The sequence below is a fragment of the Toxotes jaculatrix genome, chromosome 9 (assembly GCF_017976425.1).
Source record: "Toxotes jaculatrix isolate fToxJac2 chromosome 9, fToxJac2.pri, whole genome shotgun sequence".
Lineage (NCBI taxonomy): Eukaryota > Metazoa > Chordata > Actinopteri > Toxotidae > Toxotes > Toxotes jaculatrix.
Genome location: NC_054402.1, coordinates 24954422 through 24971618, shown reverse-complemented (window position 1 = coordinate 24971618; position 17197 = coordinate 24954422). Strand labels below are relative to the sequence as shown.

Below are 17197 nucleotides of genomic sequence, written 5' to 3'. Positions count from 1 at the left end.
GTCCTGTGACCACCAGAGGGCTTTTTTTGACTCAAATGTAAACATACTGTGTGTCAGTATATGTGTTTGTGTTACTTGCTAATTCCACTGATGTGGTCTTTTTTTTTTTTTTTGTGAGCCATCTGTCTCGATAACAGTCATTAATCATTGATTAGAATTAATCATTTTTGTAACTGAGCTTTGGACATTACTGACAAACTAATGTCCTGCTGACAGAGGTGTAAGATTAGGAAACGCTCTCGTGCGTCATTTTTAAAGGCAACCCACAAACTGCATATTTTACTGCTTAGTTTGGACGACTTGTCGAGGACACACCTGAGGACCTGAGGCAAATCTGGAAAAGTACTTTTCATTCATATGAAGCGTAAAATACGTGTTATACGTTTGAATACAAGCTGAGAGACAAATGATCTGCCAGCATTAAATAAACAGAGAGCCTCTGAAAGCACAAGCATTTCAAAAAGAAAGATGAGATGTTCAGTCAAGTAAAAGTCAAGACATTGATGAGGGAATTCTTAAAAACTGTCAGCGCTGACAAAAAGTGGAGTGGATCTCTGAAATCCTGACCGACACAGCGATCAGTGCATGCATGGCTTATGGGAGCGATGTGCGGATTCCATCACAACTGCACAACAAACAGACACTACACTACACAAGCTGATGAATCATGTTCCCAAAGTCCCAGGAGGGAATTCCAAGAAAAACAAACCAAAAGAAAAAAAAAAAACATGGGTTGTTGTGATGAGGTGACTTTTGCCATGATAACATACTGATGGCAGTCCTTGCATAACTTTCTCCACCAAGTATTTCTCCAAAACACGTCCAGCACTTTCATAACCACGGCTACAAGCTGCTTCTTTCCTCTGCAAAGTGAATATATAAGCCTGCTGATGTTGCACCTGCAGTGACTGACTGTACGTTCCAGGAATTAAAAGGCAGGTTTCATTTTCCAGGTAGCCTCACAGACACCCAAGGAAACAAAGATATAAACTTCGTGGAAAACAGTGAATCCCTGGGCGTGTTTCAGATGGATTCAGGCTTGTCTGGATGAGAGAAGGCGCCTGAAGGTCACCAACTGATTCTGATGTAATGAATGCAATAAAATCAAAAACCAGATGTAATCATTTATCTAAGTTTTATTCAGTCAGAAATTGTTATTTTCTTATAAATGCTTTGTGTGCCAGGCCACATTAGAGTGCCGTAAGTCACTGTGTGTATTATATATTCTGACATCAGTGATTCTTATAATTTATTCAATTATTTTGCATCAAAACTTTATGTAAATACCTCAGAGAGAGAGATTTGTTTTCCATGCTAATACAGCTGTCCGCCCCAAACCATGGAGATCAGGCCCACTCAGTCACTCGGCCACAAACACGCACAGGTTAAATCTGCACTTTAGCACTTAATTAGCACTTAATAATAATTCTGTACAGTGATATCACTCCCTCACAGGTGTCGCTCAGATAAAACCTGACCTCAAAGCGGAGCTTCATGCTTTTCCTTAAACAGAACTAACTGTAGTGAAATCACGTCAGAGCTGACATGCAGTCATCGCAGGTGGGAAGTGTGATTCAGCCAGCAGAGCCCTGCCCAAGGATCAGGGAGAAGCAGCGGTTCAGCAATATAACTAGGAGTTAAACCATGAAGTGCTGAACAGGTGATCAGTAAAATCTTAAATCACTTCTAAAACTGACTGGGAACCAGTGAAGGGAAGATAAAACAGGACTGATGAGATCTGGTCCTCTGGTATTTGTTGAAATCTGAAATCTGTCTGTGTGTTTGTTTGTTTGTTTTAAGCGAGGTAAGAAATTTCTATGCACATGAGTTTGATCTTTTGTTCTCTGATGAGCATTGCAAGTGCTTTCAGACACAAAACACGGAGGAGGATCAGCTGAGCCTCACTGAGATACTGAAAGAGTGAGTGGGATAAAGAGACGGTTTGACAAGACGAACAGCTGTGTGGCCTAGATAACACGTCAGTGAAGGAAAAGGAAGGAGGTTTTTAGTATTACTGAAGATTCAACGTCCTCAACGTCCTGAAGAAATGATAAAGCAGAGAAGAATCCTGACTTCCTGTGGTTAGAGCTGAATGTAGGACAAAAAGTAAAGAGTATGAAAAGAGTGATATAAAGCACGGAGGTCTTACAGGAAGGAAGTTAGTGGAGAACTGATGAGTATAAAGTCTAAAGCTCTATTGGAAGATGATGAATGGAACGTGGTGAACGTAATAAACGTAATAAAAATTAAAGACTTTTACAAGCGTTGTCTGACTGGGATATACCCATGAGTGAGAGTTCTGAAGCTGACTGTAAAGGACACGTTTGACAGCAGTGTTTTAAATGCTAGGTTTACAGAACAAGAAATAAAGGATTTTTTTTTTCTAAAACTAAAATCAGGAGAAGCAGCAGGAACAGACCAGGTCATGAACAAATACATTAAAGCACAAGTGCATTTTTATGTCCCGCTGTGTGTCTTAGTCTAACAAGATTCTGGTGTTATCTGAGAATACTGGGTGCTTGGCTTAATTGCGCCAGTTTAATTGAGGAAAGGTGACAACGTGGGTTTGGGGACAGTTACAGAAGCATCACACTTTTGAGCGTGAGGATAAATCTATCCCGAGGGAAGCTCAGGCAGGATTTAGAACAAACAGTCTAAAGTATTATTAAAGGTAAACTCCTGGATGTAGAAATGAATATGTACAAAAACATCAAATCATCTTTATTTGTTAATGGTATAAAATCTGAGATAAAACTAAAAAGCTGATGTTAGCAAACTAAAGTCTGAATCCACTGGAGAAAATCTAGAGATTGTTGCACTGCTTTAAATGTCTCAGCATCATTATGATTTATGATGGTTCATTTAAATTGAAGCTGAAGAGCTTTATAAGCAAGGCTCCCGTGCAATGTTTGTACATATCGCACTAGATGATTTTGACTAGTTACAACAGTTATGTTGTTCACATGTGAAGAGTGGGTGTCTGAAAAATCACAGTTAAAAACACAATTATTGGTTACGTGAGGAGACAGAAGATAAAGAACCTAAACTCAGCTGAATAATGTCAGTCGTTCAGCCGGGATAATACGGGTGTATATGCGTTGCCATGGGTTTTGCAGGTTAAACAGATACTGGATGACAGTGGTTTGTCTTGAAACAAAGTTGCTGAGCAGAAGCTGCGAGATCATGTCAAACATAAGTGAGCTTAGGTGTAAAAGCTTCAAATGGAAAAATATCTGTTGTATGAAAACCAAAAGTACAGGCAGGCTACTATATTTGTGTGAACAACACCACAGGAAGATATAAAGGGCTGGATAGAAACAACTGATTCAGCTGTTTCAACAACACAAACAGAAAAATAATTGAAGGAGAGCAGATAAACAGAGAGTGTGTACGTTAGAACACGGCGTATGCTGTGATGGATATCAGGAGAGGACGTGAAAGGAGGTTGAACCACACAGCTCAACACATGCTGGCTGGCATTAACAATTTGATTTCTGAACTGAGGAGGGACATGAAAAGATTCAGCCATTTTCCCATTGATTAGGTGTTTCAGCACGGACGAGGCTGGTTCAGTGTGGAGTATGGAGTATGTAGCTAATAACCTAACCTGCGTTCACTCACAATAAAAGCCAGAGCACTGAAGACATCTTAAAGTCTTAACAGAAGGTTATCCACCATTAGTTGTGCTTTTTTTTTTTTTAACACAAATCAAAAATGAATATTGAAGGTGAAATAACCCTGGACAATCTGTCCATTTACTGTGACGACCAATCTCTGAAAAACTGAGAGGCACAAATTTTAGGTGCAAAGTTCTTTGCATTTCACGTTGTAGGTCTTTGTTATATTAATGAATGATATTACATGTAGGCTGGAGTTCATGTTGGCAGGTGTGCGATTCCACCTTTCTTTGCATTTTTATTAAAGGACAAATTTAACCCCATAAAGTCTTTTCCTTTAAATGCTATAAACAGCTCTCCCACAGTTCATCCAAAAACAAGTCACGAGTCCTCTGAGTGATCAGAATGATCACACAAAAAAGGTAAAAGGTAAAAGGCTGTAAAAACAGAGTTCACACTTTGCAAAGCGGGGGCATACCGAAACCTGGGAAGTGCCTGGGCATGCCTCAGCTGGCTGTGATGAAAAGGGACAAAAGCCCAAAAAATGAAATGAAGGAAAGAAGGAGAAGCACTGACAGAAAGACGGGACACTGACAGAAAAAAAAAAAAAAAACCTGAACAGGAAGGAAAGACTCTCCTTGAACGCCATGAAGGTAAATCACAGAGAAAACAGCTAAACTCCACCACCAAAATCCAGAATCCTGCTGTAATTACTGGAGAAAGATTACTCTCAAATTAACGGTTTCTCACACAAGTAGTTCAACACTTCTGAGTAAACAGTAAAGCGCTCAGACTGAATGAGCGGGTTAGAGTCCACATTAAAAGGCGTGTGGTTTTGGATACATGTCTCCACCTAACATGCAAATAGAAATCTGTCCTGTAGCTCACCACTGGCAACACTGACACACAAGGCACAAGCAGCTGAACAAACAGAATACACACACACACACACACACACACACACACACACACACACACACACACACACACAAAGTGACAGCACATACTGTAACTGCCTGAAACAACAGCAACAAGGAAGTGAAAGAAACACCTTTCCTAACGCTCCTATGGCAGTTCACATATCCTAACAGCCGGCACACACAGACAGAGCAGAGGTTTGGTGCTGTACGTTACCATGTGGTTGACCGTATCTACTGAACACTGGAGCCCCGGCTCTCATAATTCAGCACTGTGACAGAATAATCCATGAACACAGCAGGCTGCTGGGAAAGACACAGACAGAGAGCCAACAACTCTTCCCAGTCCTGTTATCGCACTCCCTGTTTTTTTTCCCTCCCTCCTTCTTACTTAACCCTCCCCTCCCCTCCCCTCCTTTCTCTCTCTCTCTCTCTCTCTCTCTCTCTCTCCAGGGCTTTCCAGATAGTGAGTCAGCCAGTCTGTCTTCCTAACATACCAATGGTGTGGTTCAGCGACCGGTGGCGACTGACCGTGGGACGCCCAAATCCTTCTGGGAAAAACGTGTTTACAGTGTTTATGATTGACTTCATTATCAGAATTTCTTTTTTTTTTTTCTGAAATTTGATGATTCACATACTTAAAAACATAGCATTTAACTGAACAACAACAAAAAAAGCAAAACAACTACTGCTACTAAGCACAGCAATCACTTTAATGTCAAATCAAATATGAGACGAGTCTGATGTAATATCTCCAGCCACAGATGTTTTTCAGTATTGTGAGTTTGAAAACATCACTCAAGTGTTTGACTCTCAGTCTTTGAGCAGATATGTAGAGGACAGATCAGTCAAGCTTTGAGCTGAACAGACAGGGAACCGCGTACTAATTCAGTTTTATAGGTTAGAAAAATAATTTGCTCCACATGACCTCCACCTCCTTAGAGTGAGATAATACATTATTATTTCTTGCTGCAGATATAATATATATGAGCACTCCATGATGAAGTCAAGTCAAATTTTCTCCCCCATATAGCTCACAAATTATCAAATGATATGCTATTATTCATGGAAAACCCAGTCACCTCTGTATCAGATACATTGGTGTTGTTCTTCCAACTTAGACGACACAATTCTCCTTCTCAAACTATAACACATAAACTCATAAAGATCTAAGCAGATGGGTTGTGCTGCTCCTGACACTTTTTGGTAGAGTCAGTAAGAATGAATATTCTACCAACACTACTATTCTTGTTTCATGTGGATTGTGGCCTGTCCCAGTGCCATAATCTACATTTAAGTTGCTAAACAAAACAGATATCAAACTGTATCCGGCACAAAAGAGAAAGGAGATCTGGGTTTCCCCCAGCCTACCAACCAATGTGTTTAAATACTCTGCACCAACAAAAAGTAAATATCCCATATTTACAAAAAGTTAATGCTAGACATGTCAGATAACACTCTACATTTCCAAGGACAATGAGAATTGGAGACAGATACCACTGTGGACAATGACGCCTGGGAAAACATATGTTCTAGATGTCATGGGGGGGTTGGGACCCAGCTATGGAAAGAATTTGATTGGAACTTTAAAGTGAGGTTCTTTAGGACCTAGCTTGTGTCTTTAGAGCAAACGCTGGAGAAACTGTGGTGTGGTACAAAACAGACATTACCCTGAACACACTACTACTCTTAATTACTTACTGGAAGTATCACCTGACCACATATATATCATAGAGCAGTGTTACATACTTAAAATTTTGTTGATAGTTGCATGAAGAATAATTAAATTCAATGTGCCTGTTGAAGTTTTGTCAGTCATGCAGGTCATGGTATTTCCAAAAGCTATCGAAAGGCAACTGGACTTTGAGATTCTTGAAGATGTTCCACCTCAAAGCAGTTCGAAGCCTTTCGGATGAGAGGGGAAATGTCTTCAAGAATCTCATTCAAGTCCAGATGCAGAGACTACCATTCACTTCACCTTGTCTACATTCAAAACAGGTCTTTGATTAAGAAGTGATACTTAAAAAGCATCAAAGGCAGAGGTCAGAAGGACACGCTGAGGGATATGGGACTCCCTCTGCTGGACAGAAACTTTAACCATCTACTGTCGAGTCTGCAGACATGTTATCAAATGAAAGACCAGAGGACAGAAATTGATGATTAAAAGTTTTGACTGTGGACGGTCTATTGGAAATAACAGCAGATTATTCTTTGGTTTGTGGAGGGAGATGAAATCTTTTCATGATCTTAGGAGATGTTAGAGATTTCCAAAGATTTAGGGGAGCTGCTGTAACAGGGAGGCAGAGCTGTAAGGTATTATTTTCCTTTAACTTCAGCTTTAAAAAGCTGAATGAGCAGCACGGTGGAGGGAACCTTAGCGCTCAGTGGTCTTTATAATGTGGTGTGTGTGCACGCTGCATGCTCATCGGCCTCTCCTCGGCCTGACATACACCATCAGTCTGACGTGTCCTTCCAAACTCCTGACACATGACAACTGGAACAAGTTAATAAAGACAAATCTGGAGAAATCTTGAAGCCAATAAGCTCTATTGTCTTCCTGTTTGCTTTTTCATCCATCTTCAAGCTGCTATAACAAAAAACTGCCAACTGCCACATCTATCAACAAAAGGCTTGTGAGAACCCATGAGGAAACATTTCCTTGGAACTTTCTGCTTTTTATCTCCTCAGGGACTTTGCCTTCCCGTAGCTGCTGACTGTAAAACTACGATTAAAGACTCAAAGTCACACACTTTCTATAGAAAATTCTGTCTATTAGATAGTGTACTTGATTGTTTCACAGTTTTGGTAAGATTAAAAAAAACAAAGCCAAAATAAAAGCTCTATTTTACTGCAATAAGACTCAGAAACATAACAATTAGGATTTTCCATTGCACAGCACTTTGCACTTGGTGGTGAAACAAATTACGAGGGACAGAGACAGGCATAAGTTAAATTTTTTTTTTAATCTATAAGAGTCAGAGAGAATGTCAAGATGTTTCCTTTAACGAATGTTTCATGATTAACACAGGGTTAGGGTTAGGTTTGCAATGTTTAACTTTTAATCACAGGTTTCAATCGATTAATCGTTTAGCCAAAAGAAAGGCATAAAAATGTGAAAAAATGCCCCACACATTTTCAGAAAGCCCAAGGTGACAGTTCTTGTCTTGTTTTGTCTGATCAACTGTTATAAATCTAAATATATTGAATCTCTTATCATATTAAGCAGCAAAATCACCATAAATGAGAAGCTGGATCTTGCAAAATTGTAGTAATTTTGCTTTAGACTGAAGATTGACTGATCAGTTACTTTGCTAATCGTTTCAGCCCTTTTAAGAAGCAGCCTTCAATCAATAAGTGCACACCATGCACTGAAATGCAGGGATCTGGATGCCAGTAGAACACACTGTGCAGCACCTGACACACAGTTTCACTCATTCAGCTCTTCAGATAGAGGATTAAAGTCTAATTACATGCCATCATTCAGAGAAACCACCTTCAATTATAACCATCATAACTATCATAACTGCCATCTCTGCCTCTTCATACATTTTACTGGACTGTCCAAGTCATGCAAATATTGAGGGAACATGTCTGTTCCCAGCTAAGTTCCTAGGGGCATTGCTCACCTCTTCCCCAGAAATACATGACAGGAGTGCACATGTAAACCAGGGCCATGGACGTAGCAATGAATTATTATGAACCCTTTTGAAAGTTATCTATTCATAATGTAAGGGAAAGATAGTAAAAAGAAACATGGTAATAATAATTCAAATACAACAGTTGAACTTGAGAAGGTGCATACCCATAAAGAAGACTAGAAGTCCCTGCTGGTGGACTCCAGAGGCAGCAATGTGCATTACACCCTATAAATCTAAAGGGTTGGGCTCAATAAGCATACTCCTTACACACTTCTTGCTTCTGAAACCCCCCTTTGGCCTGATGGTGGCGCTAGAGGGAAGGTTGCAGAGTCATGAAAATCAGTAGAAATCATCCTCACACATTTATAGTTGCTAACAAACAGAGCTGAGGCAGATACGGTCAACAGAAAGCGACAGCAACCTGTGTCACCTATTATAATCTTATTCTGCTCAGTGACCAAACATTCCTGCAGCGTGACTCAGTGAGAAGATCACCACAGGTCACAGACTCGCCACTCTTACTGGTCAGGACACAAAGGGCTGCCAGGGACCAGGACACAGTGTACCGACTCCAACCTGAACCAGGGAGTCTAACACCAGTGACACATAAGCTACACTATGGTTCATTTCATTTACCACCAATACACGGATCATTAATCAACAATTAATGAAAGGTTGCATTACAAGGCTTGGATATGACCAACCAGCTTTACCAGAAAGGAGGACTGCATTCTGCTGAGCTCAGTGGTGTACGTCTCTACACAGGAGAAGCAGCTACTTGCTTCAGTGCTCTGTCTCTAAGTGTAAATCACCTGCGTTCTGGCAGTGGACAAGACACACAAACCCAAGAAACACGGTTGTGCGTGTAAAACAGAAGAAAGTAGACTGGAAGCGTTAAAATATGATTTGGAGTTTTTCTCTGACAAATGAAAAGTTGAAGTCATGAGCAATAGAGTGCACCCAGACTCAGTTCTTGGTCTGGTATGACCAGTTGGCTTAAGATGGCTAATGTTATCTAATGGTAGCAAATGGCAGCTTCGCAGCCTGTGTAGGCCTCTGGACGGTTTAAAACTGAAACTTATGTGTTCCATCAGTCATGAGTGAAACGGACAACTGAAAAACACAACTGAAATGCATCATATGCAGACATGCTGTAAGTAGCCACTGAGTATTTCAGTCTTGTATTTAACCCTTCAGACCTCAGTGTCCATCGTAATGAAAGTCAAATATTTACTAGTTTCAGCCAATTTGAGCTTAAATCTGAGTTCATTGGCAGATTTTTTTTATAATAATATAGGTCAACATATGATTGGTGAGCTGGTTTGGATGAATCAAGTACCAAGCTGCGAGATAATACTGTGAGTATTTGAATTTTATGCTACTTTGTACTTTAAAGGGAGCACATTTCACTCCACTGCATCAAGTATCTGATGACTAGATAATAGTTAGTGGTTATTTTGCAGATTTAGATTTCACATGCAAAATGCAACACTTTAAAATCCCAGGGGAACACTTTCAGCACCTCTGCACGTATCCTGCTTTCATTTATCTAATCGTTTGGGACAGTGCATACGAAGAAACATTATTATATATCTTCTTGATTTAGCCAGAGGTTTCTGTCTGTTGTCCCTGGCCAGATGTCCCACAGCCAGCGGCACTAAAACAATCTGCATGCAGCTGAGTACGAATCAAAAAGACAACTTCAGCTGTCTAAAGCTGAATTTAATGTTGACTTAATGTCCTACCTCAGCGTCCTACATGTGATCCTGTGGGGTTTGGTAAAAGTCCAGCTGCTCCCATGAAGGCTGACTGTCAGCCTGAGCGTCTCCTGCTCTCTGCTGCTCTGTGTCTCTGAGCCCACCTGTTGCTTCCTCCTCAACACAGTGTCAGGAACAAAAAAAAAAAAAACTGAGTCACCCTGAGGCACAGCTCTAACCCTGCCTCCACTGTTTTCTGTGCACTATTGTTTACAAGGGGCTTTCAAGTCTGACAAGCTTTGTGTGCGAGCGCGTGTGCGTCTGCGTGCAGATCAGACATATGTATGTACTTGTGTGTGAGTGTGTGTGTGCGTGTTGGTATGTGCAGAGGCTGGTTTGGGTGTATATAAATAGCTCACTGGGGAGGGACAGAGGCTTGCAGTGCAGCTGACTCAACACATTCTAGTTTGGGTGAGTGCTCATCACACAGAGCCGTGGGGCTGGTGCTATTCAAAACACTGCAGGACTCCGTCCAACCAACACACTGCTAACTGCCACTAACTACCAGGCTTTATTAGTACTGTCAACCTGACATTTAGATCACCGAGGCCTTGCAAAAGAATTCAGTGAAATTCAAGTAAGGCTTGATTATCACCTGCAAGTCCTTGTAACAGTGATGCATTCAAATTACATGTGAAAGAAACTTCTGACAGTACAAAATATCACCTGAAAAGATTTCAAATGGCCAACACTGTTCACTCAGAGACTCAGTACTGAGCAGACTCACATCTGCGTTGGTCAGATTCAATCAGGTTTCATATGTTATGTCCTATTTTGAAGCAGGGGCTGCATCAAAACTGGGAAGGCAACAGAATTCATTACAGTCAAAGATGTCAGTGTGATGGAAATAGCTAATGTGTGGACAGTGGTGATGCATCTCAGTGAATAAAGGCAAGTATCAAAAGCATTAAAGTGTTCAATGTTTGGAAAAACATTTTGCTTTTTCTTTCTCCAGCTGTTTTTTTTTTTTTTTGGCCACTTGGTGGCAGCAAAACTCAACTACAAGCTAAACAACACACAGCCCTGACATAACACCTTAGAGAGTGGTTATGGATTACATGCAAGGAAACACGCTTCTTACAGAACTGTCCCCTAAACACAGAGGGAGGAGAGCGGGATGGAGGCAGACAGTGTAAGGTTATTTCCACTGGAGAGTCAGTTTTAATAATCTAATGCAGCAGAACGCAGAACTATTCTCTACTGTCAGATTTTGTGGTGACATGAGTCACCACAAAATCCTGTTGCCTCATCCTCAGTAAAATGTTGACATCACTGGCTCTGCATTTCACTGTTTTTTTGCAGATTTGTTTGGCAGGACACACACCGTTACTCACTGCAACTCTTTCTCTGCTTGTCATATTCTGTCGTCTGAGGTGGCCCAAGGCTCTGTCTTAGGACCACTGCTTTTCTCTCTGTACATGCTTCCTCCATGAGCTAAGTGCAAATTTCCATTTTTACACAGATGACACCCTTACACTGATTCATAGCTGAACTACAGCCAATGAACTACCTCCTCCTAAACAAAGAGAAAACACAAATCATGATCATTGGGCCCAAAAAAATAAAAAAAAACTAGTGATTAAATGTTAAATCTAACTTAACAACCCTCAGGCTTTGATATTAGCACAATTATTCCAAATTCACCAGTTAAAAGTCCAGGCATCAACTGTGACTCTCCTTAAGCTTTCAAGAAACACATTAACAACTGAACAACTCGTCACTTAAGCTATTTTTTTGCAACCTTACATCAAGTCATTTCTAACACAGTTACATACAGGGACTCTCATTCCATCCACATGTTAATGTAGTAGGTATGAAAAAATGCCATATAAATAGTATTTAAAAAAAAAAAAAAGAAAACACCCCTTATTTTTTTTTTAAATCATTAAATCACTGCAAAGGTGATTGATTTATATTCTTCAGCCTTTACGTCTGAGGTAGAGATACTATGTTGCCAGGAGACGGTGTGGTGTAGTGGGTCTAGTGGGGAGGGAGCTCCGCGCAGGCGCAGTTGGAAATAAATGAGCGCCAGCGGAATACGCTAACTTGTGTCCTCCTCCTTTGATCCACAGGTAATATCAAATGTTACTTTGTTATTGTTCAGTATTGCATGTACATGAAAGATAAAGTGTAGCGAAATGTTTAAAATGATTTGAGATGTTTGGGAGATGTGTGTATGAGGTGACGAGTCTCGGCTTTGTTCCAGTGTTTTTGCCGGTCTTTAATTACACTAATTAGCAACTTTAACGTTACTGTAAACATATTTTTGTTCGCGTATCGGTAGTTAATATTTTGTAGAATTAAGGTTATTTGAATGTTTTTAAGAGTTTCAGTTGAATGTTTCTAAGAGTTTCAGTTGTCAGTGATGTTAGAAAAAAACTTGGTAAGAGACGTTGGGTTTCCGTTACTGTGGTGTTCACCACGTCATTTTGTGACCGTTGCTCAAGCATATATGTGCGCGTGCATGTGTGTCAGAGAGCGTGCTAGTTAACAACGTGTAAATGGGTTTGTGTAATAGTAGTCTTGTGTGTGTGTAGTAAGAATGTGTTTTAATTTTCCTTATTTTGAAATATAGGGATTGTGTCAGTTTTATGTTTCACCTTGGATCAATTATTTTGTACTCTGATGCTGAGGGATGCATATTAATTTATTTATTTTTTTACATTTACTCGCATTTTATGTAAGAAATATATATACCTATACATATGTATTTGTTTTATTTTATCTGAGTGAGGTTTTATGTTATTTATCATCAGTAATGTGAATTGGTTGTCATTTTATTTTTTTATAAAAAAGCTTGATCACAAAATGTGTGCGGCAGTTGGAAATAAATGAGCGCCAGCGGAATACGCTAACTTGTGTCCTCCTCCTTTGATCCACAGATTGCACAGTGCTGCCCAGTCTGTGTAATCTTTGCTGCCGGTCCAGATTCCCCTAGGTCTGGCACCGGTAACAATTGGGGGCTCGTCCGGGATAGTAATAGTGTTGCTGCCTGGTGAAGTGTGTGCCGAGACGACGTGACCCTGTGTCCAAAGCTTCAGGGAAGGCTGCAAACCAGAGCGTCATCCAGGAAGCAGAGGCCACCTGTGCAACGTCAATATGGCTCCAGTCACTGTACGGCGGACATTGATTTTTACAATCCAAAAGAGACTTTCCAGTTTGAATACAAGTCAGCTGCTGAGGGTTGCCAGTTCGATTGATGACGGCGACACATCTAGCAACATTGAGGACTTGAGTGAACCAGAACTGTACGATCTGATCGTTAACTACATAAGAAGTGAAGAACTGACTGCCCTGGAGGATGAAGGCATGGCTCAACTCCTCACCCTCGATGACCTGCTGCATGACCTGCTAAACCCAGAGACCAGGCTGGTTGAAACTAGCCAGGCCAATCCCCTCGAGATGGGAGATGCCACAGCCTATCACCAGGAATGCCCCAATCCCCTTTATCCTGACCATAACCCTTCAGTCCAACCCTCCTCTCTCCTAATCACCAACACTCACACACATCATCCATCTCCACATTCAAGAAGAGACAGTAGCATACCTATGAGGAAGCTCGCTCCTACAGCGTCTGCCAATCCACCAACAGCGGGTGTGGGAGAAGCTCCGGTTGGTAGGGTGAGTCTCCCTTCCAGTGTGGAAGATCATGGACTAAGGCTGAATGATGTAGTAGCCCTGCTCCCACGTAGAGAGTTTAAGCTACATGGTGGTCAAATTTCTGATGTTAGTTCTGACATGTCATACAGTAACTTGTCTAAACAGATTGACGAAGGTTTGGAAGAGGGTTTCACAGAGTCTGAGGTGATTCGCACTGTGATTAAGATTATAAAACCGGGTACCTTCAAAGAGATGTTGTCTAGCAAAGATAACTTAAGTGTTGATGAGCTAAAGCGGTTTCTCCGTGCTCATATCAGGGACAAAAGTAGTACTGAGCTTTTCCAAGAGTTAAGTAATGCTAAACAACAAGACAAAGAGAGCCCACAGCAGTTTCTGTACAAAGTAATGGGGCTAAAGCAACGTGTTCTCTTTGAGTCACAGCAACCTGGTGCAGAGTTTACCTATGACAAAAAGCTCGTCCAAGGTACATTTTTGCACACTCTTTACCAAGGGTTAAGTGAGAAAAATAACCATGTTCGACACGACCTCAAGCCATTACTTACAGACCTGCAGGTTAGTGATGACTTTCTCTTAGATGTAATTACTAAGTCTACCAGTGAGGAAGAACAAAGACAAAAACGGCTTGGTACAGTGACAAAAACTCGACCAGTAACTGTGAGTACAACTCAAGTTGACACTGAGTTACAAGCTAATCGTGATGCTATTAGAGAGTTGACTGCACAAGTGACTTCATTGACCAAACAACTGACCCACATGGTGAAACCCACTGATGGTGTTGTGCCTAGTGACCCTCCCTCAACCGCAGTCTGTCCTCGGACATCATCATCTGAGACCAGGGGTAGATGTAACAGTTGTGTGGAGCAGCGCAAAATGAACTGTCCTCATTGCTTTGTTTGTGGTCAAACTGGGCACCGAGCCATTGGTTGTCTGCAAAAGAGGTTACAGGGAAACGGGCTGAGGTCACTGGAGGGGGGCAGCCAGTGACTCTAACAACCCAAGAGCCCCAAGAACAAATCAGTCATTCAAAGAAATCTAGCAGTACAAATGCAAATAGGGAGAATGAAACACCAACCAGAAAGCGCTTAGCACAGCTTATAGGTAAGCGATGTATGGTTTCCTGTGCCCTTAATGGTGTTCCTCTCAAGATGCTGCTTGACTCCGGAGCCCAAGTGACAATGGTGGGGAAGACATGGATGGAGGAATTCCTTCCTAACGTTCCAATCCAGCAACTTGAGTCTCTTCTCTCAGACCAGCCTTTAGAGGTATCGGCAGCAAATGGCACAGATGTTCCCTATGTTGGGTGGGCAGATGTCGAACTTCAGATCTGCAGTAAGAACTATGGACATGTTACCATACAGGTACCTGTGCTAATCAGCCAAAACTGTCTTAACTGTCCTCTTTTAGGCAGTAATGTTATAGCCGAGATAATCAAAACAAATAAAGAGCTGGCAGATGAGACTGATATTTCGGCTTTACTCAAAGAAGCTTTAAATGTCAGTGATAGTAAAGTGGAAGCTTTAGTGTGCACTCTGCAGACGTTAACTCTCGAGGAGTTGGCTCCTGAGTGTAGTGTGAGGACAGGAAAAAGAGGTGTAATCATTCCAGCAGGACAGATTTTTGAGGTGAGATGTAGAGTTCGAGAATGGCCAAAAGGTGGTACAGTGGTCTTTGAGCCGAGCTTAGAGAGTAACTATCCTGAAGGTTTAGAGCTGTTCCCAGCTCTAGTGGATGTTCCAAGTGGGTTCACAAAAATTGTGAAAATCCCCATACAGAACTCTACAAGACATGACATCTACTTGGCAAAAAGAACAGTTTTAGGTACATTGGAAGAGGTTAGTGAGACTAAGCCAGTTCACTGCTTGCCCTCTTCTCACCCAACTGCAAGTGTATGTACCGCCCAGCTAAATGCAGGCAAACAGGCAGAAACACAAAAACAGAGGTGGCACCCACCTGTTGATGTGTCTCATCTTGAGGAGCATGAGCAAAAGATTGTCAGGGACATGTTGTATGAGGAATCAGACGTGTTTGCTCAAAATGACTCGGACATTGGGAGAATCCCAAGTCTGCAATTACAAATCCATCTTAAGGATGAGACGCCAGTTCAGACATCTTATAATTCAATTCCTAAACCTTTGTACAAAGAGGTGAAGGAATATGTCCAGAACTTGCTTGACCATGGTTGGATCAGGAAGTCCACTTCCCCTTACTCGTCTCCAGTGGTCTGTGTCAGAAAAAAGGACCAGACATTAAGGTTGTGTGTTGACTTTCGTGGCCTGAACCGCAAAACCATACCTGATCGGCACCCCCTCCCCCGCATCCAGGATCTGCTGGATAACCTGGGAGGCTATTCATGGTTTTCGATACTCGACCAAGGCAGTGCATACCATCAAGGTTTTGTTGATGAGAACTCCAGGCACATGACTGCTTTTAGCACGCCTTGGGGGTTATATGAGTGGATTCGTCTCCCGTTTGGCCTCACCAACGCTCCAGCAGCATTTCAAAGATGCATGGAAGGAGTTCTTGAAGGTCTAAGGGATGAGTGTTGCTCTCCATATTTGGATGACGTGCTTTGTTTTTCTAAGACATTTCATGACCATGTGGATGACTTGAGGCGAGTACTCTGCCGTTTACGTGTGAATGGTATTAAGCTTCGCCCAAAAAAATGTGAGCTGTTCAAGAGACAGGTTAGGTATGTAGGACGTCTAGTGACCAGTGAAGGTGTGCAGATGGATCCTAGAGACCTTGAAGCTGTTCATCATTTGAGAGACAGAGAACCAAAAACAGTAGGCGAGGTTAGGGCCCTCTTAGGGTTTCTAGGTTATTACCGAACCTTCATCCAGGACTTTTCTAGGCTAGCCAGGCCACTGTTCAAGCTCATAGAGAACCCTAGTACATCTAACCAGAGTGACTCCCTGGCTAGACTTAACCGGACAAAGTCCAAGGGCTCAAGGAGTAACCAGGTGCCTTCCAAAACACCAGTTCTGTGGACATCAGAGCATAGTGCGGTGGTGTCACACCTAGTGGACATGCTAACTAGCCCCCCCATTCTGGCATACCCAGATTTTAACTTGCCCTTCATCCTCCACACTGATGCCTCAAATGAGGGCCTGGGGGCCGTGCTCTATCAGCAACAGGGAAACAAACTCCGTGTTATTGCTTATGGTTCCAGAACGCTCACGCCGGCTGAGAAAAATTACCATCTCCATTCTGGCAAGCTTGAGTTTCTGGCTCTCAAGTGGGCCATTTGCGACAAATTTAGAGATTATCTCTATTATGCCCCCACCTTTACTGTGTACACGGATAATAATCCCTTGACTTATGTTTTGAGCACAGCCAAGTTGAATGCAGTTGGACATCGATGGGTAGGCGAGCTAGCTGACTTCCATTTTACCATCAAATATAGACCAGGCAAGTTCAACACAGACGCTGACACCCTGTCACGGTATCCAGTGGAACTTCGTGACCACCTGAATGAGTATACTGAGACAATGACTCCGGATGTGATCTCTGCCATCTGTCAGGGTGATAAAGCTATGCGTGATAGCGATGTGCCATGGATGGCCGCGCTGCAAGTGCATTCCGATGCAGAGGACACACTGTCTGAGGGTATATCAGTTATCACCCCAGAGAGCATGAGGGCAGCCCAG

The 17197-nt window shown here is 41.9% G+C and overlaps 1 protein-coding gene across 4 annotated transcripts in view; it reads right to left on the bottom strand.

Moving 5' to 3' along the window:
- LOC121186969 (kinase suppressor of Ras 1-like) overlaps positions 1–17197 on the bottom strand; it is a 70576-nt gene that overhangs the window by 39798 nt on the left and 13581 nt on the right. Inside the window, exon 1 of one of the 4 annotated variants that reach the window (XM_041045928.1) lies at positions 9918–10066. The exons of 2 other annotated variants lie outside the window; for them this stretch is intronic. Coding sequence is in view for 1 of the 2 variants with exons in the window: in XM_041045927.1 (XP_040901861.1) it covers positions 4752–4754 (3 nt within the window). In the remaining variant the exon portion in view is untranslated. Of the gene's footprint in view, positions 1–4751; positions 4886–9917; positions 10067–17197 lie in introns of those variants that run through there. One more of the 4 variants, XM_041045927.1, reaches the window with a different exon arrangement.